The sequence below is a fragment of the Lagenorhynchus albirostris genome, chromosome 13, assembly GCF_949774975.1.
Source record: "Lagenorhynchus albirostris chromosome 13, mLagAlb1.1, whole genome shotgun sequence".
NCBI classification, from domain to species: Eukaryota; Metazoa; Chordata; class Mammalia; order Artiodactyla; family Delphinidae; genus Lagenorhynchus; species Lagenorhynchus albirostris.
In genome coordinates this window covers 58,407,380-58,435,369 of record NC_083107.1, presented here as the reverse complement: position 1 = coordinate 58,435,369, position 27,990 = coordinate 58,407,380, and the positions used below count along the sequence as shown (strand labels likewise).

Below are 27,990 nucleotides of genomic sequence, written 5' to 3'. Positions count from 1 at the left end.
AATGAAATAACTGTTGTTTTATCCAGAAACATGATAAAGATTTAAGAAGAAATGCTCACCAAAGAAAGGCACACATGGTGGATTAATAGACCTGAGTTTTGCCAAATATTTCTTATAGTGATCTTCACTTAGTTCATGAGCTTCTTCTAAAATTTTCTTTTGGCGACTTGGTATTTGCTACAATAAAAAAAATAATGTTTAGGGAATATAAGTTTACAAAGGGAATCACAGGTTTTGCCAAAAAATGCCAGGCTTAGAGGAAAGCCCAAACACAACAGTATCAGTTTGATTCTAAGAATGATAATACTGCTTCAAAGAGACTATCTTCATAGACCCTAGTACAAACGTAAAGAAAAAGTGTGTGTGTGTGAGAAATCTATCTTATCTTGCCATTCCTCAAACAAGTATGTGAGCATTTAGTTGTACATTATATTACAAATAAGGTGTTGAAATCTTTTTATTCTTCTAACTTAGGCTAGGACCTGTGAATACATTTTAATGAGACTGCCTAATTTACAAAGAGCAACCAATTCAATACAAAATTTAGGTAATTCCATCATTTCAGCTGTTACTGAAAAGATAGATGAGGCATGTAAAAATTAAAGGTCATAATTGTTAACATCCTGATTCCTAGGAACAGGGAATGGAAAAAACACCTTTAGATAAGCAAACCTACCTCAAACGTGTGGTCTAGTCTGTATACAGGTGATGAGTTCATAGCACTGACAACCTCAAGGACACCATTGAAGTTGTTCAGCTCTTGAAAGACTTGCAGAATCTCAATTATTCGACTCACCACAGCTACTCTTTCTTCTAAGTTTTCAGTTTCTACAATACATCTGGGAATCAAAGACAAAAAGTGAATTAAAAAATTTGGAGTTTTCCCAACGAAGATATGATTTAAAGAATTTAGCAAACAAAATGGAATGGAGGGCAGCTATAGTGTAACAGTAGAGAATACGTATTCAGAATGGCAGGTAAATAGTAGGTGAATGGAAGAGAAGGCAATGCCTTCGGTCAGGCATGCTGCTTGTCACTGTTTTCCAGACTGATACAGTCAACCGGTCAGTCATTCTTCCTATTGTATTTGGTGCATTCTCTCTCAGTATTGGAGTTCTCTGATCAGTCTATCATCTTGTTGAATGTATGCTGGTCTTTAGGATGTGGGTGTGTTCTAGGGAAATTATTCTCAAATTTAAGAATTCTCTGCCTCTTATTCTTCATCTAATTGTAAGATTTTAGTGATTAATGCTTAATTTCTTTCTTTGACATACAGAAATAATTACCTACATTTCTAAGAACAGCTCTTTAGATAAGCACTATAATGTTAAAAAGTGAATGAAAGTATTTTACCACCATTCAGAATAAAAAATTTTTAATTACTTAGAAAGAATAAAAAAGTCAATGAAAACAAAAGCTCTTTACATTTAAATACCAAGAATCCTTGGAAAGTACATATATATCCAAGTAAATAGCTAAAAGTAAGCTATGCTCAAAAAAGAATTCCTCAGTGAGCATTTACTCTCTATTTCTAGTATTTGAGAAAAATTTTTATTTACTAATCACTTATCAATAAAGAAAATATTTTAAACTTGGTTTTCAATAACGTGATAGTAAACAACTCAATCTAAGAAAAAATAAAATACACGTATGGAAAAAATAAATATAAATCAATATTAAACATTAACAAAAATGTAAAGTTGTGGATTACACTATTCTCTGGTGAGGCTGATCTAACACTGAAAAAAAAACACTGCAAAACTATCAAAATAAATTTGCCTTATCAAATTAAACATAACATGTTTATGCATTAAAGCGTCAGATGTCTACAAATCATATACCAGCTAACTAATTATCTAGACATTTTAAAAGGTATGATACAAGTATAATATGTTTACATTTTTTTTTTAAACTCAGTTGATATTAACTAGGTGTACACGATGAGATCACCTGTGGAGCTTTTATAAAAACCAGGTAAGTCTGGGATGATTTATCCGGAAGTGACTTCAATTCTAATGCACATCTATGGCTAAAAAACCACTGTGGCAAATGAACAAGAACCTCTTCCACTGAAAAGGCAGAAACTGGAACCCTTGTACAATGTTAATGGTGAGAATGCAAAATGATGTAGCCACTATGGAAAACAGTATGGAGGCTCCTCAAAAAAAATTAAAAATAGAACTATCATATGATCAGCAATCCTACTTCTAGGTATTTATCCAAAAGTACTGTAATCTCAAAGAGATATTAGCACTCCCATGTTCATTGCAGCACTATTCACAATAGTCAAATGTGGAAACAACCTAAATGTCCATCTACAAATGAAAGGATAAAGCAAATGAGAAATATATGTATCATGGAATATTATTCAGTCAAAAAAGAAGGAAATCTCGCAATATGTGACAACATGGATGAACACTGAGGACATTTTGCTAAGTGAAATAAGCCAGTCATAGAAGGACAAATACTGCATGATTCTACATATATGAGGTATCTAAAATAGACTCATAGAAGCAAAGAACAAAATGATGGTTGCCAGGGGCTGGGGGAGGGGGAAATGGGGAGTTGCTAATCAACATGTACGTTTATACATGTTCATGTATACGTTCATGTTGATTAGCACTTATTTACACAAGATAAATAAATTCTAGAGATCTGCTGCACATTATGCCTATAGATAATAATACTGTATTTGTACACTGAAAAAAATCTTACCACAATTAAAAAAAGCAAAAAGAGAAAGGAAAAAGATCAGGAAATGGCCGCCTTCTCAGTAATCTATTAAAAAACAGGACAGAAATGAAAATGGTCTGTATGTCTTATGAGTTATGTTTCCTCTTTATAGACATAACTTTTAATTATTATGATGGCAAAGCGCTTCTGCAACTGAAGTGTAGTTATTTGACTTGAGCAACAGCGGGCAAATTCCAAAGTTTTACTTTTTAGAGGCTAAGAAGTAATAACATAAATAGAAGGAAGTCCTAACTTTCAGATGACTTATTTCTCGTTAGGAATTGCTTTCTGGTCTTTATCCACACTCTAGCTCACATTCCAGTCATTCCTTTATGTCACTGGTCTTGTGTTCTGATAATGCCAATATGATCTGTGGCAACTTGGGTCAAGATCATAAAAAATATGGCCAATACATAAAACTCTAATATTTGGCTCCAATTATAAAATTGTATTGAGATTCTGGACTTTTGACATGACAGTGTAAGAAGTTCTGTTTACTTACTCCTCAGGGAAACTGGTGAAAATTATATATATAATTATATATATAAAGTTCTAGCAGTCTCTGGAAATGCCCCTAAGAGCAAATGGCAAATAAAGAAACATCTACTCAGACTTCTCTGGTGGTGCAGCGGTTAAGAATCCGCCTGCCAATGCAGGGAACATGGGTTCGATCCCTGGTCCGGGAAGATCCCACATGCCGCAGAGCAACTAAGCCCGTGCACCACAGCTACTGAGCCTGTGCTCTAGAGCCCGTGAGCCACAACTACTGAGCCCACGTGCCACAACTAATGAAGCTTGCATGCCTAGAGCCCATGTTCTGCAACGAGAAGCCACCGCAATGAAGAGTAGCCCCCATTCGCTGCAGCTAGAGAAAGTCTGCGTGCAGCAATGAAGACCCAATGCAGCCAAAAATAAATAAATAAATAAATAAACGAACAAACAAATAATTAATTTTAAAAAAGACAGAGAAACATCTATTCAGGAAAATGTACAACAATTCAGTAAGAGAGGCAAGAGTTTGTAGTATCTGAACCAAGACTTCCTCTACCCTCATTCCTCAGAGAACCTTGCGGGGTTGGTAGGGTGGGGGGCAGTTAGCCCAGACAGCCAAGAACACAGGGCTCCCTACCCCTCTGACCTCTAAAATGTCAGGCTTCACTGGGGGAAAACACAGGCAACAGTAAACTGCCTGCAAGACAGACCTGATATGTCAGATTTAACAAAAAAAGATTTCAAAGTAGCCATTCTGAATTTGTTCACAGAACTAAAGGAAAGTATATTTAAAAAGTAAAGGGAGGGTATGATTACAATGTGCACCAATAGGGAGTATCCTAAAAGACACAGGAATTATAAAAGAAACCAAATGGAAACTCTGGATTTGAAAAGTACAATAGTTAAATAAAAATTTTACTAGAGGGACTCAATAGTCCATTTGAACTGACAGAAGAAAAAAATAGTTAAACTTGAAGAGAAGTATTGTTTAAAAAATGAAGGCAAAACAAAGACCTTCCCATATAAACAAAAACTAAGAGAATTTGTTGCTAGCAGACCCACCATATAAGAAATTATACTGCAAGTTCTTCAAGCTGGAAGCAAGTGACCCCAGATGGTAATATGAATCCACACAAAGAGCACTGGTAAAGGTAATTATATGATTATAAAAAACACTATAAATGCCTATTTTTTTCCTTATTGCTTTTCTTAACTGATTTAAAAAGCAATTGTATAAAATAATGTGTATGTAATGTATTGTTGGGCCTATAACATAGAGAAATGTAATGTATGTGAAATACATTGCCAATAACTACACAAAGAGTGGGTGAGAGCAAAGCTGTAACAGGCTAAGAAAATAATGGCAAATGGTAGTAAAGCAATAATTATAACAACGTATTGTTAGATCTACATCGTTAATTATATGTAATATATATTACAATACCACAAAAGGGAGGGAGTGAATAGAGCCACAGAGGATTAACATTTCTACATATCACTAGAATTCTGGTATAAATCTGAAGCTAATTCTGTTATAATGTATGTGGCAAACCTAAAAATAATCATTAATAAAGTAACTTAAAATGCTGCATTAGAAAATTATTCAGTCAGTGCAAAAAAAAGGAGGAACAGAGGAACAACAAAAAAGACATGAGACAAATAGAATTGCAGTGAAATTTATAACATAACTGCTATGAAATGTAAGAAGATCAGTAATACTTACTTCTCAAACCACAGAGTGAGATTAGTGGTATGCCGGATCATTTTCAGAAGATTAGGAGAATTAATTTCTTTGTCTTCCTTTGTCCACACACTTCCAACTAATTCTGATGGCTGTACAGCTCTGAAATCATCAAGACATAATTCTATGTGATACTTTTCCCTCTAGTATACTGTTTTATTAAGTAAATGAGGTAAAAGGTTTATGAAAACAAGAACAAAAACATTATAATTTTGCATCGTTTTCTATAGATTTAAAAAAACTTTGTATGCATGTACCTGTGTACTTTTTTTTTTACTGCTTTATAGTACCATTTTGCTTTGGGCAAGGTTGGGATTTCTTCATAGTATCTTTCCCAGCACTTATAAATATTATCTAACAAATTAGGGTGAGAAAGTAGTTTGGGATAATTCTTTTAAATAAATGATAATGTTATAATAATCAGTCCAATGAGGGTATAGTAATCACTGCATTCATAAATCTTTTTTTTTTTTCCCCTCCTAAAGGAGGGGGAAAAAAACCCTCCTGGGAAGGGTACTGGGAAAGAAATAAAATACATTCTAACACTGATTTTGGAAACAGTGATGATTTTTGGTGGGAGATCTATAAATTTAGTTCCTTTTTTCATTTAGTTTTTACAAAATTAAATAGTTTGAAATCTAAATAGTCCAAATTTAAAACTAGAAACAGACATTTTTTTGAGATAGTAATTATATCAATGTAGGAAAACTATAAAAGGCTAAATGGCAATGACTTAAGTTCTCAAGGACAATGGCAGTAGCTACCTCATTGAGCCCTTACTCTGTGCTGGGCAATGTGCTACATGCTGTAAATATATGGACTATTTTAAACCTTGCACAACAGCTCCAGGAGTAGGTACCATCATTAGCCCCATTTTACTGTTGAGGAAACTAAGCAGCAGAGGGATAAAAGTTACACGAGAAGGTTAAAGTTGCCCAAGGATACCAAGCCAACAATTGGTAAAGCCAGGATCTGAACTTAACTTTACCAACTAGGGGTGACTGCAGAAAGAGAGAGGCTGTAAATCCAGATAGAGTAAAGAGGATGAGGGAGTGAAAGAGGAGCCTTCCATACATCAGGCCTTATTACAAGACACTTCATGTACTATCTCATTTATGTCTTATAACAATCCTACATGGCAGGGATCAGCATTTCATTTTAAAAGTTAACTCATTTGAAAGGATTTTTCAGCTTGAACATCAAATTACATACCGATATAGATCTGATTCAAGTAAAGTGAGTTGTCGAGCAATTTCTATTGGGTGTAAGGTGAGCAGGTCAAAAGTCTCTATGTGCCCAGGTCTGCTTATATGCCACTCAACTGTAGGGGGTGAACTCTGAAATGTAATATTATGACCTGGTCCATTGTCTCTTGCAATTTTTTTCCTTTGGATTATTTTAGTGATGGATTCAACCCACTTTTTCATTGCTTTACCTGAAATAACATTACATTAAAAATAACGTTTAAACATTTTAGTCAATATTTTATTTTTAAAAAATAGTTTAAAATCGTATAAGTGATACCTGAATATATCTTTGCTATAAAAAGTTTCAAATGATCAAAATTAAAAAATGAAGTTCCCTTTTACCGTTTCCCTATTCCCTATCCCAATCTCAGTTTTCTTCAAGTGGATAACCACTGTTAATAGTTTGGTATATATTCTTTCATATCCTTTTTAAATAAGAGAAAGTAATTTATTTGTAGAAACTTTTCACCTCTATTGTTCTAAACTTCAGTTCAAAATATTATTTTATAATCCTCTCCAAAAAAGATATATCTTGCACAAATAAGATTTATAATGATAGAACATACAACATTAGCTGTTAATCTAACAAACTTTGCATTTTATAAACCAAACAGTGCAGAGGACTCCTTCATTTTGTGTGAGCTTTCTATGTGGCTTCGTTCTGTACTATGCATGAAAGTACTATTATTTAACACTTTATTTTTTGATTCTCATTTAAAGTGTATGATGGAAATAGAAACAAGTTTGTCTAGGACATCCTTAGACCTATACAATCAAAGTATCTTTAAAACTAGAAGGGGAACTGGAGATCATTAAGCCTAGCTCCTCATGTTACTGAAAAGGAAACTGAAGTCTAAAGAATCAAAATGATTTTGCCAGAGTCATTTATCTAGTGAGTGGCAGTGTTTGGAAGAGAACGCTTGTTTCTCAGCTCTCAGGTTCAGTATGCTCTGTTGCCTCTCTGATATGTTATGCACTATTCACCTGTGTCCCAGTCAACCTCCATCGTGATGTTATAATGGCACAACAGTTCCTAATTGTCCTTTGGTACACATATTTTCAGATGTGTTAAGACAGCATAAATTGAGACCTTTTTCTATCCAATTCCAAAATATCAGTAAGTTGATTTACTAAATGAAAATTCATTGGATCAACAGGATGATTATTAAACAATTTGTAGGTCAAAACTGGCAAAAAATTTTAACTTTTCCAGTTGGTTATGCTAGCATTATTACAAATACCTCTTAACTACACTGAGCAGTAGTGATGTCAGTTGATAGTTACCATATTGGTACTTTTATTACACATAAAACTAAGGTACTTAAAAAAAAATACCTCTTACTGTTCCAATAAATTCCTCCATTCGCTGCAAAAGATCTGCATCTCTTTCAAAATCGTAGAAGTGGTGCTCTACCCAGTGCCGACATACATTTAATACTCTATGGCATTAACACAGAAGAAGAATCGAATTACATGGGAACTCGGACATAAACATTTATCACAATGAGTGGTATAAATGAAAACAGAGTAACTCTTACCAAATTAAATACAGCTGACCCTTGAATAACAGGGTTTGAACTGCACGGCTCCACTTACACTTGGATTTTTTTTTCCCCACTAAATCTATACCACAGTACTACACCCTAGGCAGGTGGTTCAATCTGTGGATGCAGAACCACAGATTCAGAGGGCTGACTGTGGATTTTCTACTGTGCCAAGGGTCAGTGTCCTTAACCCCCACGTTGTTCAAGGGTCAACTTTAATCTTATATGTGGCCTACCACTTTCAAAATTCTATGTTAAGACTTATACGGTAATTTCTGATAATTCCTCTTTACTTCATTCATTTTACATGTTACTTCCTCCTTGCTTGGGAAACATCCTTATTTAACTCTGAAACAAAAATTCAACAAAAGCTTATTTACTTCAGTTATCTATTTAATGCTTACCGCAGTTGTACAGGCTGTATATATTCTTTTCTAAACCTTTTTAGTTCTGCACTCAAGGGCTGATCTCCATTCTCTATAGCTATGCGATCAGCTTCTGTTGGCTCAGGCTCTGGAATTTCAAACCTAACATAAAACAGAACAAACTAATGAAAAGATCAATGATATCAAATTATGCAAACAGAAAACTACAAATCTTTTCACTAGTCAGCACAATCGAGAGCACTGGAAAAAATACTAAGGATATACACATCAGTGAAAACAAGTGAGGATTCTATAATGTAAAGACTAATGATTTAATTTTTTAAGAGGAAATTAATACTTGCCAATATAAATAAAACCAACTAGAAACATAATAAAGAACACATGCAAAGTCTAAAAATAAGTGTGATTATAAAGTTAAGGGAATGATATTCATTTTTGGCTTGAGTAATTACTCTAAATCAGCCAACATAAAACTTTTTAAGGGTAAGTTCTGAAAAGCTGACTGCTCTTTGGGTACATGAAACACTTTTCTTGATTACAGTGCTTGTTCACTCTATTTTCCTCAACATGTGGTGTATTTGAAAAATTCTGTTTAGAACATTTAAATCATTAAAATTTGTATTTCCAGAGCCTAAATTCTACATTTTTATAGTCTTTAACTTGATTAATTCTGTAAATTTGAAATTTCACATACTGAGTTTCCATGTAAAAAAGTTTGCCTATTTTTGTATTTAAATAATCAAAGCTAACATATTATAAAATAAATGGTCATCCAAGAGATTTTCTTCTTAAAGTATTCATGAATGACAACTTAAAGCTCATTCAATATATTTCCATATCTTAGCTCAATCTCATTAAAAAAAAGAACAAAGAATTTAAACATTTTAAATTGACAGACCTTTCTATTATAAGACTCAGTAGTTCTTGAGGTTTACAAAAGGATCTATATGTTGTAAGAAATGTCCGAACAAAATTGGGATCTATGAAGAAAAAGGAAAAATATCTTATTAAAATCTTTTATTCAGAATGATTAAAACTATTATTTACATTTTCAAAAGAGATTAAATAGTCAATTTTAAAAGTCCCAAAATGTTTTGACCACACAGAATGCTTTGGACTTTAAAATCAACTGCTAACTTTAGTTTCTTCCTAAATTAGTGGCAAAATCATTGATACTAAAATTTTACATCAACTTATTTCTTGACCTCTGCACACTCTGACTAGCTGATATTAAACTCATTATTGGCCACAGGAATACAAAGGGAAGAAAGGCAGAGCATAAAAGCAAGCTTCCATGTGCTATGTGGATCTCAGAACATCACCAGTTGGTTTATCTCCCTTGTAAACAGAAAGGCCACAGCAATAACCCATTACTTTTCCTGCTCTTCAGACTAGTTTATCTGGATTAGTTATCTGGATTTCTTTAAATCATGTTAATAGAGCACACAACTGGAAATTGGATCTCATAATGTTGTAGATTAAGTTAAATAGTTTCTAAATGGTTTTATGTGCTAAAAGTCTTAATTAAAACTGCTAAAAGATGCTTATAAATACCTATGTTATTAAAACTATTAAATGTGTAAGAATATGTTGATTTGGCTCTATTCACAACTTTTAATTACTTTCATTGCAAGTAGACGCAATGAGAGTTCAATCATAAGAGCGGGAGTCTTCAACTCCTTCCATGAAAGGATTTGCTTTTCATTCATACTTCATGAAGTAAAGCAGGAAGCTGACTGAGTGTGATCACCTCTCCAGGCCTGCCTACTTGAGTCTCTCCTTGACAGTATTCTCCCTGAGTTGTGGAGAAAGGCTGCTGTCATCAGCACAAGAGACCTGGGCTATCATCTGCAATAAAGGGAGTTGTGGGTGGCGGGAGACATCTTCCCATAATGGGGAATAAAAAAAACACTCACCACTCACTGTAACTCAAATTTCATCAAGGTCCACATTTAGTTGTAAGAGTCTTTAAAAAGGAGGAGGGGAGAATTCATTAACTTGAGTGTTTTTATTGGGAGTATCCTTTTCCTGCTTCACATCACTAAGGAATGGTAAGCTATAATTTAATGATAAATTTATTGAGAGTAGCAACTACCTTTATTTTTGTTAGGCTACACACTATGGATTCTTTATAAGAAATACAATGTCTGTTATTAGCATAGGATTTAGCAAGAATCAAATTCATTTGCATGGAAAATCTCTATTTAGTCTGATTCTGTCTGATTAAGAATCACCCTAAATTGAGCCTTAAAATAAAATTACTATGTTAACTTCCCCCCCACCCCCGCCAAAATCAAATTCATGGATTTATCATAAAATAGAAATCTATTTCCAATCTATTGGTATATGTGGTCATCAAGATAATGAATTGATTTAAATATCAGACAACCTTGAATTTAAGATTATAATAAATTTTTAAGTTAAAGAAAAATTTACATAATAAAAATATATTGGTTTTAAATGGCCCTCTTCTCCTTTAGCTTCATACCTTCTGAGGCTAGAGTGGGTTACTGATAAAAGTGATTTAAATAGATACAATCCTTTAGTAATTTCCTCTTTGTTGGTATTTTATTGTTTGTCTTCAGTTACAGAGTTCCTCAAACGTTAAAGACTAATGTCTCAACCAGAAGAAAAGATTTTAAAACAGAAGGCTGTACAAGATTTTAAAACAGAGATTTATATCGGTTTCATCACAATCCTCCCTTTCAAGAATCTTCTTCCTGTTCTGCAAATCTATTTGTAAAGGTGAGGCTACTCAAACATCATGTACTTAGGAAGCAAAAGCAGTGGCCACTGTAGAGATGCTGAGCTGTCACTGTTGGAGAGGCCAGACCCTTAGTACAGAGTGCTCCAAATATCCCTGAGCTGTGTTCCAAAATTAAGGGTAACCTCTCCCTTTTTTAAAAGAAAAGTTTATTTTAGTCTAAAAGTCTAAAATCAATATCCAGATCCATTTCTTCTCAAATGCCACCTAAGTCAGGCTAAAAAGTTGTGGGATATCAAAGATACTTTTAAGTTGAAAAACAATAAAAGCAAGTTCTAAGTGAATTAAAGTATGTTTTAAGAAAACTGGCTATTTTTAAAGGCAAACTATTTTAAAACAGCCTTTTCATCTTATACCAAAACTTCTGGCCATTTCAGTGCTTTACTAACTGATGACAATGCTGGGAAAGTCATGATGTGCCTCAGTGCCACATCAGTCAAAAGGGATCACATCAATTCCTGATGTCTGTTACGTAATGAATTCAAAGAGCATTCACATAATTCATTCCATATGATTTCTGTGAAGTGAGCAGGGCGGCTGCTGTTTTTCCCTTTCTACATATGACAGAAGTAACTAAGAGTTATCTAAAGTCACACAATAGAGTGAAAGAGATGGAACCAGAATCTAGATCGTGTGATTTCTGATTTACTGCTTTTTTCTGCCATTATCACCTGACCTCCCTGGATTAAAGGATCTGTTAAGGTTTCCAAAGCTGTGAGAGCTAAATATAAAGAATGAATCCATGAGTTACATAATCACTGTAGAAATTCACATAAATGATTAACTCAGAATGAAGCTGTAAACTGCTAATCTTGGTTAAAGGCACTAAAGTCATTGAGAAATTAGCAGTCTAATTGTGATTCTGTAATTCTTGTTAAGCCTTCTTCCAGATTTTAGGAAGTAGCAGCTGTACCTTCCTGTACACTATTCAGAAGAGGAGTTTCTGAAGCTGGCGGTGCAATAAACACTCCCACAATCATCACTGTTGTATTAACTTCTAAAGTGACTCAAGTTTAAGTTGTTTTTAGCTTGATTAGAAATTAGAGCAGTCTTGCCAACAGAAAAAACCAGCAGAAGCTAAAAATAAACCAAGAAAAATTGGCAAGAGTTTAAGTACTTTCAAAAAACATCTTAAAGGCTGCATATATTCCCAGGCTTGTATTAATTTAGGCTCTGTTTCTAGTTTCTAAAGCAGTGGGAAATTGCTAATGAATGAAAAACTTATATTAAGAGAGGACATAACATCTATATTTGAAATTTTGCACAAAATTCCATATTCCAGAAGCTATTTTTATTTCTATTGATTTCTCCATTGCAGTGATAGTGACACATATGTCACACTAATCACTGGAAACCTTTATCTTATTGATGATACAAAGGACTAAAATACTTAGATATTTTAAAAGTATCCGTCAATAAGGACAGGTTATATAATTTTATAGGAAAACAAAGTACCTACTTACATTTATCAGACAATGATAATAGCTAAGTTTTACACTGCCTCTGTTATCCACCTGTATTATAAAGTGATGTTTCAGAGACAGATGGAAGGCAAATGCGTTAAAAATATAAAAGCCAGGCTGATTTGGTTTTAAAACATAAGCACAAATATTTGTGGAGAAATTGAAAATCAACTATTTCGATATTCTCCTCTTTCTGTTTATCGCTAGTGGATGTAATTCCACAAACCTCTTTCTCAAACACAACCCCTAATGGATTTCAATACGAGCAATGGCAAAAACATCCTCTGTGGTTTTTCTTCTTCACCATTTTAGGTAACACTCTTTTCTGCCCTCAAAGCCCTGGACTCAGATGTCCACCATGTTCACTAGCTGCTCCGCCTCCGTCTACCCAACCTCTCTGTGTGTACAAGTACCTGCCAACTCTACCATCAAGTCCCCGGTCTCGGCCCAGGCTATTTCAAATATGAGCCGTGTTTTCTATTTTCTGCTGGCCTTCTAGCTGCCTGTCTCCCTCATTCTAAAGCTATTTTCTTTGATAATATTTTATTGTACAATTCTTCAAAATCTTAGGAAATCAGAGTATATTTACATTAATGTTCAGAATACAGCATACTAGATTCGAGGTGATAAATTTAATCCTTTTTTAACACATTTTTATTGGCAAGGTCAATAAATTTATGAAATATTTGTTACATAGAGTTATTTATGTAAATACCCCTCCCCCAACCACCATAGTGAAACACCGTTAATCAGGATGTCTGTTCATGTGATAATTCTCCCTTTAATACAGCCATTTAAAACGCTACAAGAAACAATAAGCTCCTCAACAAGGATTTATAAACAATCACTCTTGAATTCCTTAAAAAAGGAAACAGACGCTATGCTGACGCACACACACTTAAAAAAAAAAATCAGAGAGTTTAAAAATAGAACAGCACTGCCCTATAGATCAAAAATTCGTTCAAAAGATTTTTTTAAAAGTTAAAACACCCGAACTGAGCTTATACAGGACACAAACTCCAAAGAAATCTAACGCAGTTTTTTGCAAATTTTCTATATGAGGGCATAAAATAGCAGTAAATACTTTAAAGAAAAATATCAACTGGCTTAAATTTTTTCAATACCATTTTCTTTAAAAGAGAAATTCACCATGCATGGGAAACACCTTTTCCCCACAATTCAGTATGAAAAGCTTTTATTTCCATATAATGTCAGTTCTGAAAGACCCCTACCACAAAGTCATCTCATTTCTCTAAGAGAGACTATCAAAACCAGACATACCATATTTCTTCACCCATGTTGTTTTAAAGTCTCAATAATTAATTTGTACTAAATTATTTCCTACAACTCTGTAACAGAAGTGAAATTCCTACTTTCATCTTCTGCTTTTTATGTATATTGCTTTGTGCTTTCTTACGGTAGGTAAAAGTCTCTTCACATCCTTACCAGATGCAGAATGATCCACTCGACTAGACAATTTCCCCCCACACCATTTCAGATGAATTCTGAAGTTCTGATGTAGTTAACTAATTATTGTATGTCTAGAAACACTGGTCCTGAGGCACTATAAATTAGATCCCACATAAAACCCTGTTGCAATTCTTTTGAGCAACAGTTAAGCACCTTCTAATTCACCTACATTTACAGAGCAAACACCACCAATAGACTGACTGGATTTTGTTAAAAACTAAAATTATAATGACCAACATCTAAATATAAACTAAAATCTATGCATTAAAATAGAAGTTATCTATAGTCAGAATTTATTACCTATTTCAGTAAGAAAAATAACAGTACTCTGACTATATCTTCATAGTAGACCTGTGTTTGCCCAGAAGTGAACAAACTGTTTATATTACTGGCAATTCAAACCAAGCAAGTAATTCTCTTTATTTTTACTATTCAATATACATAATAAAAATTATATTCTAAAAATGAAAAAATTTATGAGTCAGTGTAACATGGTATCAAGTATACTCTATTTCAAGAGTCAAGAAACCTAATTTCTAGTCCTCTTTCTGCAATTAACTGGTATGATTTCTGGCAAATCACAAACTTCAGGGGCCTTGGGTTTTGGTCTATAAAGTGAAGGATTGATCATCTAAGATCTATAGCTCTGTTTCATAAATTACTGTTAAAACACTTGAGTGATGAAGCTGGTTGAAGCCACAATGAAGTCTGAACTAAGTAAGGTTAAACAAGTTTTCTTTTATGATAATGTCTGAAAGTAGTGCTTATTAGTTATTGGATTTTTCTCATTTATTACAGCCAATGTCTCTTATTATAATTCTATACAATGTAATAAAAATATGCAAGTTAAATTTTAGTTTTTGTTTCAGTGTAAGCCACAACTTGCACTGTATGTTCTCTGATAAAATACCTATCAACCAACTGAACCAAAATTAAATAGAGCAGACCAACAGTTCTTTAAACAAATAGCTGATCTATTATCATTGTAGTGAGGACCAAGAGTCCATCTGAGCTGGAAAAGACCTTAAAAAATAGCTGCTTTCATGTTTTACAAGTTCATACATGGTCTATTAAAAACACATTCTATATTGCCAGTAATACATTCAGTCACAGACCTTACAGAAGTCAAATAAGCTAATAATACTTATTAATTATTTACCGTACCGTGTGTACGGTAAATCACAATTCATGAAAGCTGCTTACGGGTTTTAGTTACACTAGTAATATATTTATGACATAAATTAAAATATTCAATTAAGCTTCAAAATAAGATAGGAAAGAAAAATGTCAAAAAACTTAGCTACAACACTTCTGAACCCAACAGTGGCTTTTTATTCCTCAAGAAATTAATGAAAGGAATTTTTAAAAAAACTTTAACATTTTAAAAAAGTAAAAAATCTTGTCAATTTAAATTTGAATACACCTAACTTTGCAAAGTTCTATAAATTAAGTGTTTTATATTAACTAGAAATAAAACCATTTAAGTTATTCTATTCAAAAGCTAAAAATTAATGTAAATGAGAGCAACTATCAAAAGTAACTAATAAAACACTATAGCAAAAGTACTGTGTCTACAGACTTAGCTAGCATTGTGTACGTTAAGGAGAAAAGACTGCCAAGACTAAAGAAAAACTATCAAGCTATGCTTGTTCTAGTTTTGCTTGTTTTGAAGTTTCCTCATTCAAAAAATAAAAGGCACAGTCCCCTGAAAAAAAAATATTTACTTGTAGTTCTATAACTGCTTATTAATAATCATAAGTCAGTTCTGTGAAATAAAGCAAGCAGTAAAGAAAATTTTTATCATTAACAATAGGAGCTTTAAAGAAACAATTATATTAAAAATTTTGAAATTTGAAAATATTTTCCAAATCAAATACCACTAACTTGTGATAGTAAACACTAGCAAGTCTTCTTTAGCATCTGCCACTTGTATTGCTCTACAGAAAGAAAAAAAAAACAACTTCTGCCTCACATAGATAAGAATCTAAGGATTAATTCTACTCTAAATAGTCTAAGAACCCAAAACAAAGGTACTTAAAACGATGAATAGTTTAGAATGTTTATGATAAAAAGTTCTGTGAATCTTCCAAGACACAAAAATCAGAATAATGTGGCAAGAAGAATAACCTGAACCTTTATAACCTTAAAAATTCCTGCAAAAGTAGCAAAGAAATAACAATTTTGCAACTACAAATTTCAGGTAATGAATAAAAACATTTTTTTAAGCTGTATTCTAGATCTTAAAGAAGCTGATGGTCATCAACTAAATAAACAGGTCATATTAATTACGGAAAATTGTACCTCTCAAAATAAGTTTCATATGTAAAAAAAGATGACAGAATAATCTATTTTTCATGTAGAATCCTCGGCAGCTTATTTAAATTTTCTGTGCTTTGATCTGTTTTTTATTTTTGGGTCAGTAAAATGAATATACTGACTACAGAAGTTTCTAGGTGAAAAATCAATAGTAAAACTGGAATCCCAGAGTCTTCTTTCATTATATTCAACATGTTTCAGTTACTGCCTGCTACTACCAAATCATATACACTTAAAGGACCCAAACTGCTTTTAAAATTAGCCTACGGAAAACACTATTATTTCACTATGGAAAAGACTAGCAAAAGAACTACCAGATTCAACTGGTGCCAGAATAGTTTCCAGAGAAAACTGAGAACCCATTTGAAGGACTTTCAAAACTGGAGAAATTTCCCCAGAAACACACATATCCTAGAGATAGAAATATATTTAAGCAAAAAGTTTGGGGATGGAAGTTAACTTACACATTCAACTATTTAAGAATAGCACTTATAAGAGCTGTGTTTGATTTTATATGTCTTTGTAATAAAAGCATTCTTTGAAAATAAGTTTATATTTATCAAGAGCTTTCACATATTTCATTTATTCTTTCCAACAATATTCTAAGACAGCTGTTGTGATGTTGATTTTTGAGATGAAAACTAAGGTTCTAAAACCTTAAGGAACTGTGATAGAGTGAAGGTGTGAATCTAACAGTGAGTGCTCTTTCCACAGTATTTTACAATCGTCAAATTTCCTACTATGTAGGGAAGTTGAAGAACACTGGATTATCATGTTACTTTATTAGAAGAAATAAAATTACTTTAAAAAAATCGATCATTATATTTGTTCCTTACTCTCAAACACAATATTTGATGCAGCCCATTTAAAGACAAACATGTCTCAACCCCCTAGGAATCCTCCAAACACCTATGTTTGTCTCTAAAAATTGCGCTAAGGTGAAACTGTTCTCTAAATAACATCAGTTGTAAAAAGCAAAAAATACTGAAAACTTAAATGACTCCCAGGATTGCTAAATTTAATAAATTTTAGGAATGGAAATTAAGAAAAAGCAATGCTGTATATATAATGTACTACCAGCACAATTTTGGTAATGGATATCAATTAGAATTTTTACTGATTTTATAATCTCAGTAATGAAAAAGAAAGAAAAAAAAGAGGTAAAGGAGTAAAAAGATTTTTAGACCCTAATGATGATTGATTTATCACTACTTTTAGTCTTGTTTCTGCCACTGTCTAAATTTAGCCCAGTAACTTTATTTATAACTCTGGTTGCAAAGTTAAAAGTAACATATGTAAATGTGGTAGAAAGATTATAAAATTTCAAAGAAATATAAAGTGACGGTATTTTTAGTCAAAGGAAAATCAACTCTGATAATGCGGAGGTCTTTTGCTGTCAGTTTGCTTTCTATTTTAGGCATAATGACCTGTGCAGCAAAGAAAAATCAGCTTGAAGCAGAATAAAAGTGACAGGCAAGTTCATGCTTCTTACCTGCGTACATATGGTATGTGAGCCTCTCTATAAGTTTAATAACAGTTCCTGCTTTGATAATTGGAATTCCAGCTTTGGGCTGCACGTTTTCTTCAAATATGATATTTTCTTCAGAGTCAGGCTCTGCAAATCTATAAACATCAGCACTAGGGAGCCTCATCTGCTCCTCCTTTTCTTCCTGTAGCATTGTCACATCAAGCATCCTTTCCAGTGTACTCCGGTACTGTAAAGATATCAATGCTGCCATCCAATTGTTTTTCTCTTCAGCTGACTTGGCAGAAAATATAACGCTATTTTCATCTTTTAAAATTATCTCAAAAGCATGCTTGTACTCATTGGTGTCATCTTTGTCATTAATTTGTACCTTTCTCATAAAAAACTTTTCTTTAAGACGATACTCTGCATTGCTAGCACCAGGAAGTCTTGGCTGCCCATGATTTGATTTACAGCAAATCATTAAGCCATCAAAGAGAAATATGTGTCTCTCATGTTTGGCTCCTACACGTGTAAGAGTTCCTTCCATTATAAACTCATTGCAACACTGTCCAATGTCTTTTCCCTCCCAACCATCAATATTCTTCTGAATCTCGTTCATTTTCTTGATTGCTAGTTGTTTCCCCTTCATTTGCTGACTATAAAACCGACATGCAGATTCACTAGGATAAAGGAAAAAACATGGTTAGTACAAAGATGACAGGAAATCTACAATTCATGTAAATAAATGACAGTGCAAAAGTATATTTTAAAAAGTTGCACTGAGAAGGTTTTCACTATTTCTCCAAATATATTAGTGTTACAAAATTGCACAGTTTTGGAAACTAAAGCAACACAGTGGAGACATTTTTTTAGTGCTCTAAAAAGAACAACTGACTATTGACAAAATTCTACCCTATAAATTTAGCTACAGAATGATTATTTCTACCATGGCTATGAAATATTTAGAATGACAAGTATTAAAAAGTAGCCCAATATAGTGAAAGAAAAGAAAGATTAAAAAATTTATCTAGAAATGCTTAAGTAGATAATACCTAAAGTTAAAAACCACGTATATATTATAATTAGGAAACTGGAAGCATATTATCTGAATTAATGCCTTGAGTTACATAATCCCTAAAATAAAAGACACTACTAATTTTACTTTGACAGAACAATGATGTTGACATAAATCTACCCAATACATTTTGCTCTATCTCTCCTTTAGCTTACCAGTTGACTCTCAGGAGGTCTTGTCTGGGAGTATGCAAGGAAAATGCACAAATATGAAAGGTTTTTCAAACAATAACAAATTCTCTTGGCTTTGATGTCACTTCCTCTGAAAGACCAAGCTTGTCACTAAAAGTATTTTCTTCATTGTTTACTTGAGGAGGGAACTGGGATCCCTGAATTTATACCACAATATTCAGGGTGAAAAGGAGGATTATAAAAAAAGTGAAAATATTCACCTCAGTCTTCGTTTTGCAAGACTTTTAGAGCATATTTTTTCCATACCACTCTGAACATTAAGCAAAGCTGTTATTGCTTGTTTCAAACATTCCTTGTCTTCTTGATCTTCACTCTTTTCTTCTAACTGCTGCAAAGTAAAAAGTGACAAATCTGAATTAGCAGAACAGTTCTGGCCCCCAAAAATAATAATCCCATTTTTATTTAAGGATAAAGATAACATTGATTAACTCTTTCTACCACAATAAATAAACATTTTAAACCTGTCATAAAATATATTTTATTTATTTATTTGGCTGTGCCAGGCGTGCATGCAGGATCTTAGTCCCCCGACCAGGGATCAAACCCGGGCCCCCTGCATTGGGAGCGTGGAGACTTAACCACTGGACCGCCAGGGAAGCCCCTATTATTCTTTTTAGAAGTCTTTTTCTTCCTTTATATTACTATCCATATCAACATGCAACCAAGTTTTCTACATTAAAAAAAACAAAAAATGTAGAAACAGTGTTAACAGATATCACACCTTCTGACAGGCAGTAATGTGCAGCTTCTCAGATAAATATTACTGAAAGGAAATGAGGGACATAAATTATCTTTTTACTATCATAGGTCTTGGCACCACAGTAGACACACAGATGAGATTTTTTTTGAAGTGTGTAATTTGGTCTTAGATTTCTGATTCCCACATTACGGTTGTAAGCAATGGAATGCCGAGGAAGATAAATATACAGAGAAGGATGCAATATAGTGGAGAGGAAGTTGAAGACACAAAACCTAAGATCAAAATTTGACTCTACTTTCTGTGTGACCTTGGGGCAAATTACTTGACTTATGAGCCCCCCTTTTCCTATCTGTCAAATGAGGCTTATAAAACGCCTGCTTTGCCTATTTTATGGGATTGTTATTAAAAATGAAAGCACTTTGTAAATGGTAACATACAATATAGGTGCAAGTTGCTTTCCTTTGCAGTTCTACTACAGAATTAACATTGGTATCATGAAGAACTTTGTCAGTATTCACATGTTAAGATTTTGAGTAAAACTAGGAATATACATGTTAGTGAAACTCAAGCACATTTTCAATTAGTGGCTAAAGATGCCACATGTGCCAGACAGAAAGTCTGTACTTAATAAGAACTGAGTCATCAATAACTACTAATCATCAATGCAACTAGGTGGCGGTAATTCAAGCAAGCAGTTAACTGAGGTATGAGTGACAGTAAGTGACAATAATTCAGTAACCTTATAAATCTCTTTGTGGCCACCAAAAAGGAAAAGTTAAGAAATGACGTTTATTAATAGAGCTTTCACGCAACATTTAAGAACACTTACTCTCGGTCATAAAGGAAAAAGACTTGAGAAATAAAACCATAAAAAATAGTAATTTACAAAGGTTTACTTTTCAAAGAGCTTCATTATCCATTAGTACTTTAAGAACTTTGTTCTTGGAGAGGTATCTCTTAAAGAGTAATGATAAATTCCTTTTTTGCTTCAACTGATACAGGTTATACACACACACGCACACACATACACGCACACACATGTGTGTACTGATGACCTATGAAAAGTAAACATATTCTTACTCAATGCTCCAGACAATTTTTATAAAAATAATTTGCTTAAAATATCTTAATGCTCAAATATTCCAGAAGTAATAAATATATTGTAATATCTATTTAACAATCAGGTTTTATTATTCAGATTTCTTCTATCCATTATTTAAAACTCACTGAGGCATAATCTGTACTCTTTAGAAAAATATTCAGTCTCATTTGTATTAAATAAAACAAAAATCTATTCACATAATTTCCAACAAAAAAGCGTTGGGGGAGGGAGACAGTTGCTAAAGGATAAGAGACTTAAAAACAGCTACCTTACAAAAAATATGCAAATACCTTTTACTCATAGTATTTCTCTTCACCATGGCCAGCCAGATTAAAGAAAGCCAATGGCCAAGTGTTCATAAAGAAAGAAACTAGGTTTTTAGTTAACGGATGTTAATGGTAGGCTGAAGGCTGGACTCTGGGTAATCTCTAAAAGTATCTTCCATCTCTATGATTCTAAACTATTTACCTCTCATATGGCAGAATTTTTGGAGACAAATAAAATATTACCATAGACTTTATCAAGTTTAGGCTTCAAAGGCAGCAGACAATCTAACACTGAAAGCAATATTCAGTAAGAAAGGGCAAAATTCTAGATGGTTTAATAAAAGTACCACTAAAGAGTAAACTACTTCACTGAGTTGTTTCAGAATTTAATCACTCAATATTTAAGTCAATATGATACAAAGCAAAAAAAAAAAGAGTTGACACTAACAACAGAATATTATTGAGTCCTTTACATTCTATCCTTTGATATTTTTAATATTATTAATTCAGGCAAACATACCTAAAGTCATACAAAACACAATTCTAACACATAAAAAGAACTCTGAAAGTAACAAATCCATTTAGACATGCATTTGATTTTCTATTCTAAAGATGTTTCAAGTTTCTGGGTCATTTATCTATCATTAACTATAGCATTTCACATACAGAATATACTGGTATCTCAAAAATATTTTTAATATATTTTAAAAGCACAAACCCAAAGTCTGTTTTAAAAACCATAAAACTTTACTGATAAAATAATTTTTAAATGTAATATTTACCTTCACAGCATTAGTCAAGCATCTAAAACAAATTTCAATGTAATAAATGACCTTCCTTATAAGCATTCTTTGCTTCTTTTACTTAACATAGCTGATTTAAACAGGGCATTGGTGCAGAATAATTCAAGCTAACCACCATCAAAGGGGTGGCTTATTGTTGCTACAGAAACAAAGCAATGGCAATTAGTATGTAAATGAGACTCCACAAAGCAGCATCCTCTTGTTACCAAAGTGATATTCAATACCATGCTTTTCATGGGTGCCTATTTAATAACACTATGTAACAGCAACAATTTAATTTTACAAATGCTGTTTACTAAATAGTTTAAAAAATTATCAAGTCGTGATATTACATTGCCGTATATGAGCATGTATTTAAACTTACCCAGAGCATCATATTCTAAAGCACAATGGTAAATCATACGATCTACAGAGATGATAAAATTCACGTTTTCAAAAGAAAGGAGCCACTTTTACCAGTAATTTTTTGGTTTTTTTTGGGGGGGTCCTTTTGAAATAAGTAGAAGGGGCAGTAGTCAATATGGTATATCGCATGCCCAAAGGAAACCCTGAGAGATAAATAGTATTAAATTTAAGAAGCTTTAAACTGGAAAAAGATAGGAGACAAATAAAACTCAAGATTGGTTTACACATAAAAAAATAAAGTGCTGTACCTGATGCAATGTATATAAGTTCAACTAATTCACAAACATATAATGGCTCCTCTCTTTAAAAACAAACTTGAATCCATATGTTTTTATTTCTAGAAATTAGTTTTCTCCAACAAGAAATACTATAGAATAAAGGAACTGCCATACTTGATGATGGAGGCAGGCAGGACCAGAACCCAGGATTTCCAACTCTCAGTCCTTTTCAATATACTACCCAAAGAACTGAAATGACTTGAAATACTTGTTTAGAAAATATTCACCAAATAAAACCTATTCCATTCAAATAGGTAAATTGCAATGCACAAGGATGACAAAATATATAATCAAGAAACATAGTATAACTAAATTGCTGTGTTGAACACCTGAAAGTTACACAATATTGTAAATCAACTGACTTCAATAAAAAAATTTTTTTTAAAGAAATATACACTATAATTGTCTAAGATTTGGAACATAAAGCTAAAGATTTATCTTTATCTTAAATATTGTGTACATATATGAGTTCATCACAAAATGTGAGAACACAAGCAAAGATAGGAATCATGAAGTAAATTTCATAACTAGTTCCTTCCTTTCCCCCAAATGTTATTTTTTGAGTTAAAGTGATTTCATATATGCAGATAATTCTCCTAAAATATATAAAATTACAACCAGTATGTGATGTTAATGATATTAACAGAATTCGATCTTCTTTTACTTAACCCTTATTTTCCCCCCAAGACAAGCAAGGAGATGACCATTGCCAAGGTGGTATATAATACATGAAATAAATAGTGTAACACTATAAATAATCCATAATTGTAATTTAAATGAAACAATATCTTTATTAAATTAGCCAATGGCTGAAAATATAAAAGTGAAATCTTAAAATATAAATTATAACCTGACTTACAGTTCACTATTAGGAAATTAAAGCAGAATTCTCTAAGTTTTTGAGGAAAGTCATAAGTTTTATTGAGATAATTAAATGGTCTTTTGTACACTTTTAGAAACTATTTAGAATATTAATAGTAGCTGAATGAAACTCAAAAGGGCAGATCTACAGGGGAAGCCAGTGAAATTCCAATCAGAATTAATTTAACAAACATTTAATTAACCATCCATTATTTATAAGTAATGAAAATATGACAGTGAGCAAGCCAAATCTGGTCACTGCTGTTAGAGCTTAGAGTGTAAAAGAGAAGATGAATGACAAAGTGCTATAATGGGGAAAATACAGGGCACTCTGGAAATACACAGCAAGGGCCCCTGACTTAATAAAGGGAGAGATGATAGCAAGGAAGGCTTCCAGAAGGAAATGACTATAAGGTTCGAAGGATAAGAATGGTTTAGCTATGGGGAAACAGAGGTACAAAAAATGTATTAGGAAGAAGAAATAGCATGTGTAATCAAAGAGTTATTCAGGACCAAGGCTGAGAGAAACTGGCAGAAGAGTAGAACCTGGTGGCTGGGAAGGATTGGGGTGGGGAGAGGTGAGGAGTTAAGACGTTGGAGAAGTCAACCGGGACCAAGTCAGGGCTGCAAGCCTTATTAGGAACTTGAACATTAACCTGGGTCAATGCGGAGCCATTAAGGGTTTTAAGCTAATGACTAATGTGATCAAATTTGCATTTTAGAAAAATGGCTTTGGTTTGGTTACCTAGGAAACAGCAAATGTGGGGGGTGAGGATGGGAAAGGCAAGACTGAAGGGAGATGAGATGATCATGGCCCTCATAGAGTACTGAGAGGAAATGAACAGAAGATGAATCCAAAAGAAGATCCTTTTCACGAATGAAAAGGACTTACTTGGTGACGAAGTGGATGTGATGTGGAGAATGACAGAGAAGAGTTGAGGACTTCCAGGTTTCTATTCTGAGTAACCAGATGGATAGTAGGACCACTTCACTGAGTGAATGAGTGCAGAAAGAATAGTTTTGCTGGGAAAGATAAGGAGTTTTCAAGAAAGTGAACTTGGTTTATTTACACAATAAAGAAGCAGAGTAGTTCAAAAGATAGTTGGACAATAAACAGTCTACATTTTCCCATTTCCTTTTTCATACCCCTCTCTTCATTGAATCTCTTTAATCCTATTGAGACCAGCAAAATTCCTGATTTTCTTCATGCTGCTAAAAGTAACCTTGGGTGTGACAGGTTTCTTACCTGATAGCAAAGGGGTCACTGCTTTTCTAGATAAACTTCATGAGTAAATGATAGGACAGGAGTGGGGGAGAAGGGTGTGATAGGGTTCAGGACACACTACTCCCCAATTTGGCACCTTGGCATACTGAATATTTTAAGTTGAAGGAGTTTGAGAACAGCAGGAGGGAGGGAGAAGGTCAGTGACCTCCCTGGTTCTGTTTTGTCAAGTTCCTTCAGTTTAAAATACTCAATATGCCAAGGTTCCTGTGTCATATAAAACTTACATTAAATAAATCTGTATGCTTTTCTCCTGTTAATTTTTGTCAGTTTCCTTTTCAGACCCAGCCAGAGACTCTAAGAGGGTTGAGGAAAAAACTTTCTCCCCTACAGGTACCTGGGAGCGGAAATAATTTGAAAACAAACAAACAAACAAAGCATATTTTAATAGAGAACACTGCGGCATGTAAATTATATCTCAATAAAGCTGTTTTTTAAAAAAAAGTAATAATTTAATTCTTTTAGCTAAATATCTGCTCTTCAACTTTCTGTATACTGTACCTATCTTCTCTCTTAAAATGGGCTTTTAATGGTTTTAGCAATCAGACTGATGGTAAGTTCAATTTCTAGTCTGAAATGTGCAATTACCAAAGAAATCATATGACAAGATTTTATGGTTTTAAAAAGTAAATGGCATCATACTTTATCTATTGAGATTTCAAATATTAATTTTAAAAATAGTTGACCAAGAGAAGGGAAAACAAAAAATACTGTTGATTCAGTGAGTTTAAAGTTTGTAATTAAAAAAAATTTTTTTTAATACTAGCTGAAGTTTATAGTTATTTATATAGTTTTATTTGGGGTTTCTTAAATTAATTAAAATGGGTATTTATAATTTTTATTATAAAAATTGACAAAATACTTAAAAGTAGAGAGAATAAAATGATGAATACTCATATACTTCATCCATATTTGGCAGTTTTTAAGATTTTGCTAAATTGGATTAATCTCTTTTGTCTTTCTTTGCTATCCAGACAGGTGGAAAATTGCAATTAATATAAACATTTAAATATATATAATAGGAATTAAAACTGTCTATGAAAAAGTTTTTCAGTATATATGATCAAAAGAATGATAGAGACAGGGGCTTCCCTGGTGGTGCAGTGGTTAAGAATCTGCCTGCCAATGCAGGGGACATGGGTTTGAGCCCTGGTCTGGGAATATCCCACAAGCCACAACTACTGAGCCTGTGTGCCACAACTACTGAAGCCCGTGCGCCTAGAACCCGTACTCCGCAACAAGAGTAGCCACCGCAGTGAGAAGCCCGTGCACCGCAATGAAGAGTAGCCCCCGCTCGCCGCAAATAGAGAAAGCCCACACACGGCAACGAAGACCCAATGCAGCCAAAAATAAAATAATAAATAAATAAATTTATGAAAAAAAACAATGATAGAGACAGATAATGATAAAAGTATTATTTACTATTATCTATTACCAGTTAAATATTAGAGTATTAGAAATTCTGAAAACTTTTATTTTTTTAAGATTTTTAAAAATATGGACCATTTTTTAAAGTCTTTATTGAATTTGTTATAGTATTGCTTCTGTTTTGTTTTGTTTTTTTGGCTGCGAGGCATGTGGGATCTTAGCTCCCTGACTGGGATCGAACCTGCACCCCCTGCAGTGGAAGGCAAAGTCTTAACCACTGGACCACCAGGGAAGTCCCTGAAAACTTTTTAAAATAGAGAAGCACTTAATGAAAGAAAAGATCTTACACCTTAAAAAAAGAAGAAACTGCGCTATAACTGGAAGGCCAAAATTCTGGTGAATAACGTTACCAAGCTCCTTTCATTGTGACTTAGAATCACTTTTTTACAGTAAGGCCAAATTTATTTTTAGCTTTTTAAAGAAAAGGAGAGAGTTTGGTGAATTTCCAGCTAAAAAAGGGGAAAAAAAATTGAATACCACAATGTTTATTTGATGAAGAAGTCATAACACAACAGCAAAAAAAGTAAAACAGGGAACTATGTTTCTAAGTATCACTATTATGTTTTCAGATTGTAACAATCCTAGATAATTGTAAAACGTTTTTAGAGTTCCTGCTAATTGGATTAAATTTGTGTACTGTTTCTGTATGGGAATATTTTAAGCTCAAGCATGTCATCTAGGTGAGGAAAAAGATAAAGGATGATCTAAGAACAAATAAAGCAATTAAAAAAATAATCAATGCAACCGATTTTTAAACATGCCCAATATTCAAACTGTATTTTAAACAGGATCCAGCTACTCATATCTTTAAATCTATTAGAATACATTTTCTAACATTAGCAGCTCTCTTGCCTACTTGTGGAATATGAGTTGCAGCCCTTCACTGTACCCCCTTCCTATTGTTACAGACAGCAAAGCCTTAACAAATACTGAAGAAGAGCTATAGGGCTTCCCTGGTGGTGCAGTGGACACGGGTTTGTGCCCCAGTCCAGGAGGATCCCACATGCCTCGGAGCGGCTGGGCCCGTGGGCCATGGCCCCTGGGCCTGTGTGTCCGGAGCCTGTGCTCCGCAACGGGAGGGGCCGCGGCAGTGAGAGGCCCCGAGTACCGCTAAAATAATAAAAAAAAAAAAGAGCTATAAAAATGCAAGAACTTCCAGTAATGGTGGTGAAGTGAAGAAGTATTGAAAACCCTCTGTAGATAACAATTATTCAATCTAAACAAGAGATTAAAAATATTTATAGGCACTGGAAAAAATCTGAAAGAAAGCATAAGCCAGAAATACTATTGCTCTTGAAAAGCTGCAACTAGAAAGTGTACACTTGTGGGATTAGGGCTTTCTCCAACCTCCCATGATGACAGTGAGGAAGAAGCAGAGGAGAAGAGGAGCTTCACACACTAGAGATGAAAGAGAGCAGAATTTAAAAGGAAACTGAAGGGGGAAATCTGGAAGTGAATGAATTGCAGAAGGGTTGAGACACAAAATCTGAGAATAAACTCTACCTAAACGCCTGGTTGACTCCTAAACTCTGCATGCATGAAAAGACCCCAGGGAGTCTAGAAAAAAAGTAGGCAGAGACCAAAGAGGAATCTCTATTGAAAGACAGAGCTATAATGGATAGGTTCTGCTTTTCTTAAACTGAGCTTATTCCCCAACTGTACATAGCTCAGAGAGCAGAAAGCTGAAGACTTACTGGTTTAAGGTGCCAGGGAATAGAGTCTGAGGCTGGCAGAGTGGCTGGAAATTAAGGGGGAATCTCCAGGTGTAAGGGAACCAGATACTGTGCCCCCAAATTTGAACACTATCTCTGCCCAAACATTTAGTCTGTCAAATCATACATGTGTAAGGAAGACAGTAAAGAGTCAAGCTAAAAAAGCAGCGTATGGAAATCCTAAAAAGTGATACAGAGATATTAGCTGCTGCACAACACAGAAGAGACAAATTTGCAGTTGAGTCCAGAAAAGTTAACTGTCT

General features: G+C 33.6%; 1 protein-coding gene across 2 annotated transcripts in view; it reads right to left on the bottom strand.

Annotated features, from left to right (window-relative positions):
• The window catches only part of SOS1 (SOS Ras/Rac guanine nucleotide exchange factor 1), a 157,337-nt gene that overhangs the window by 20,134 nt on the left and 109,213 nt on the right, over positions 1-27,990 (bottom strand). For both annotated transcript variants that reach the window (XM_060168550.1, XM_060168551.1), the window contains exons 9-17: positions 19,091-19,218; positions 17,649-18,304; positions 9,042-9,123; positions 8,162-8,284; positions 7,549-7,652; positions 6,179-6,401; positions 4,949-5,068; positions 677-839; positions 60-177 (exon numbers count right to left, since the gene is read on the bottom strand). In XM_060168550.1, the coding sequence (XP_060024533.1) occupies positions 60-177; positions 677-839; positions 4,949-5,068; positions 6,179-6,401; positions 7,549-7,652; positions 8,162-8,284; positions 9,042-9,123; positions 17,649-18,304; positions 19,091-19,218 (1,717 nt within the window). The remainder of the gene's footprint in view (positions 1-59; positions 178-676; positions 840-4,948; positions 5,069-6,178; positions 6,402-7,548; positions 7,653-8,161; positions 8,285-9,041; positions 9,124-17,648; positions 18,305-19,090; positions 19,219-27,990) is intronic.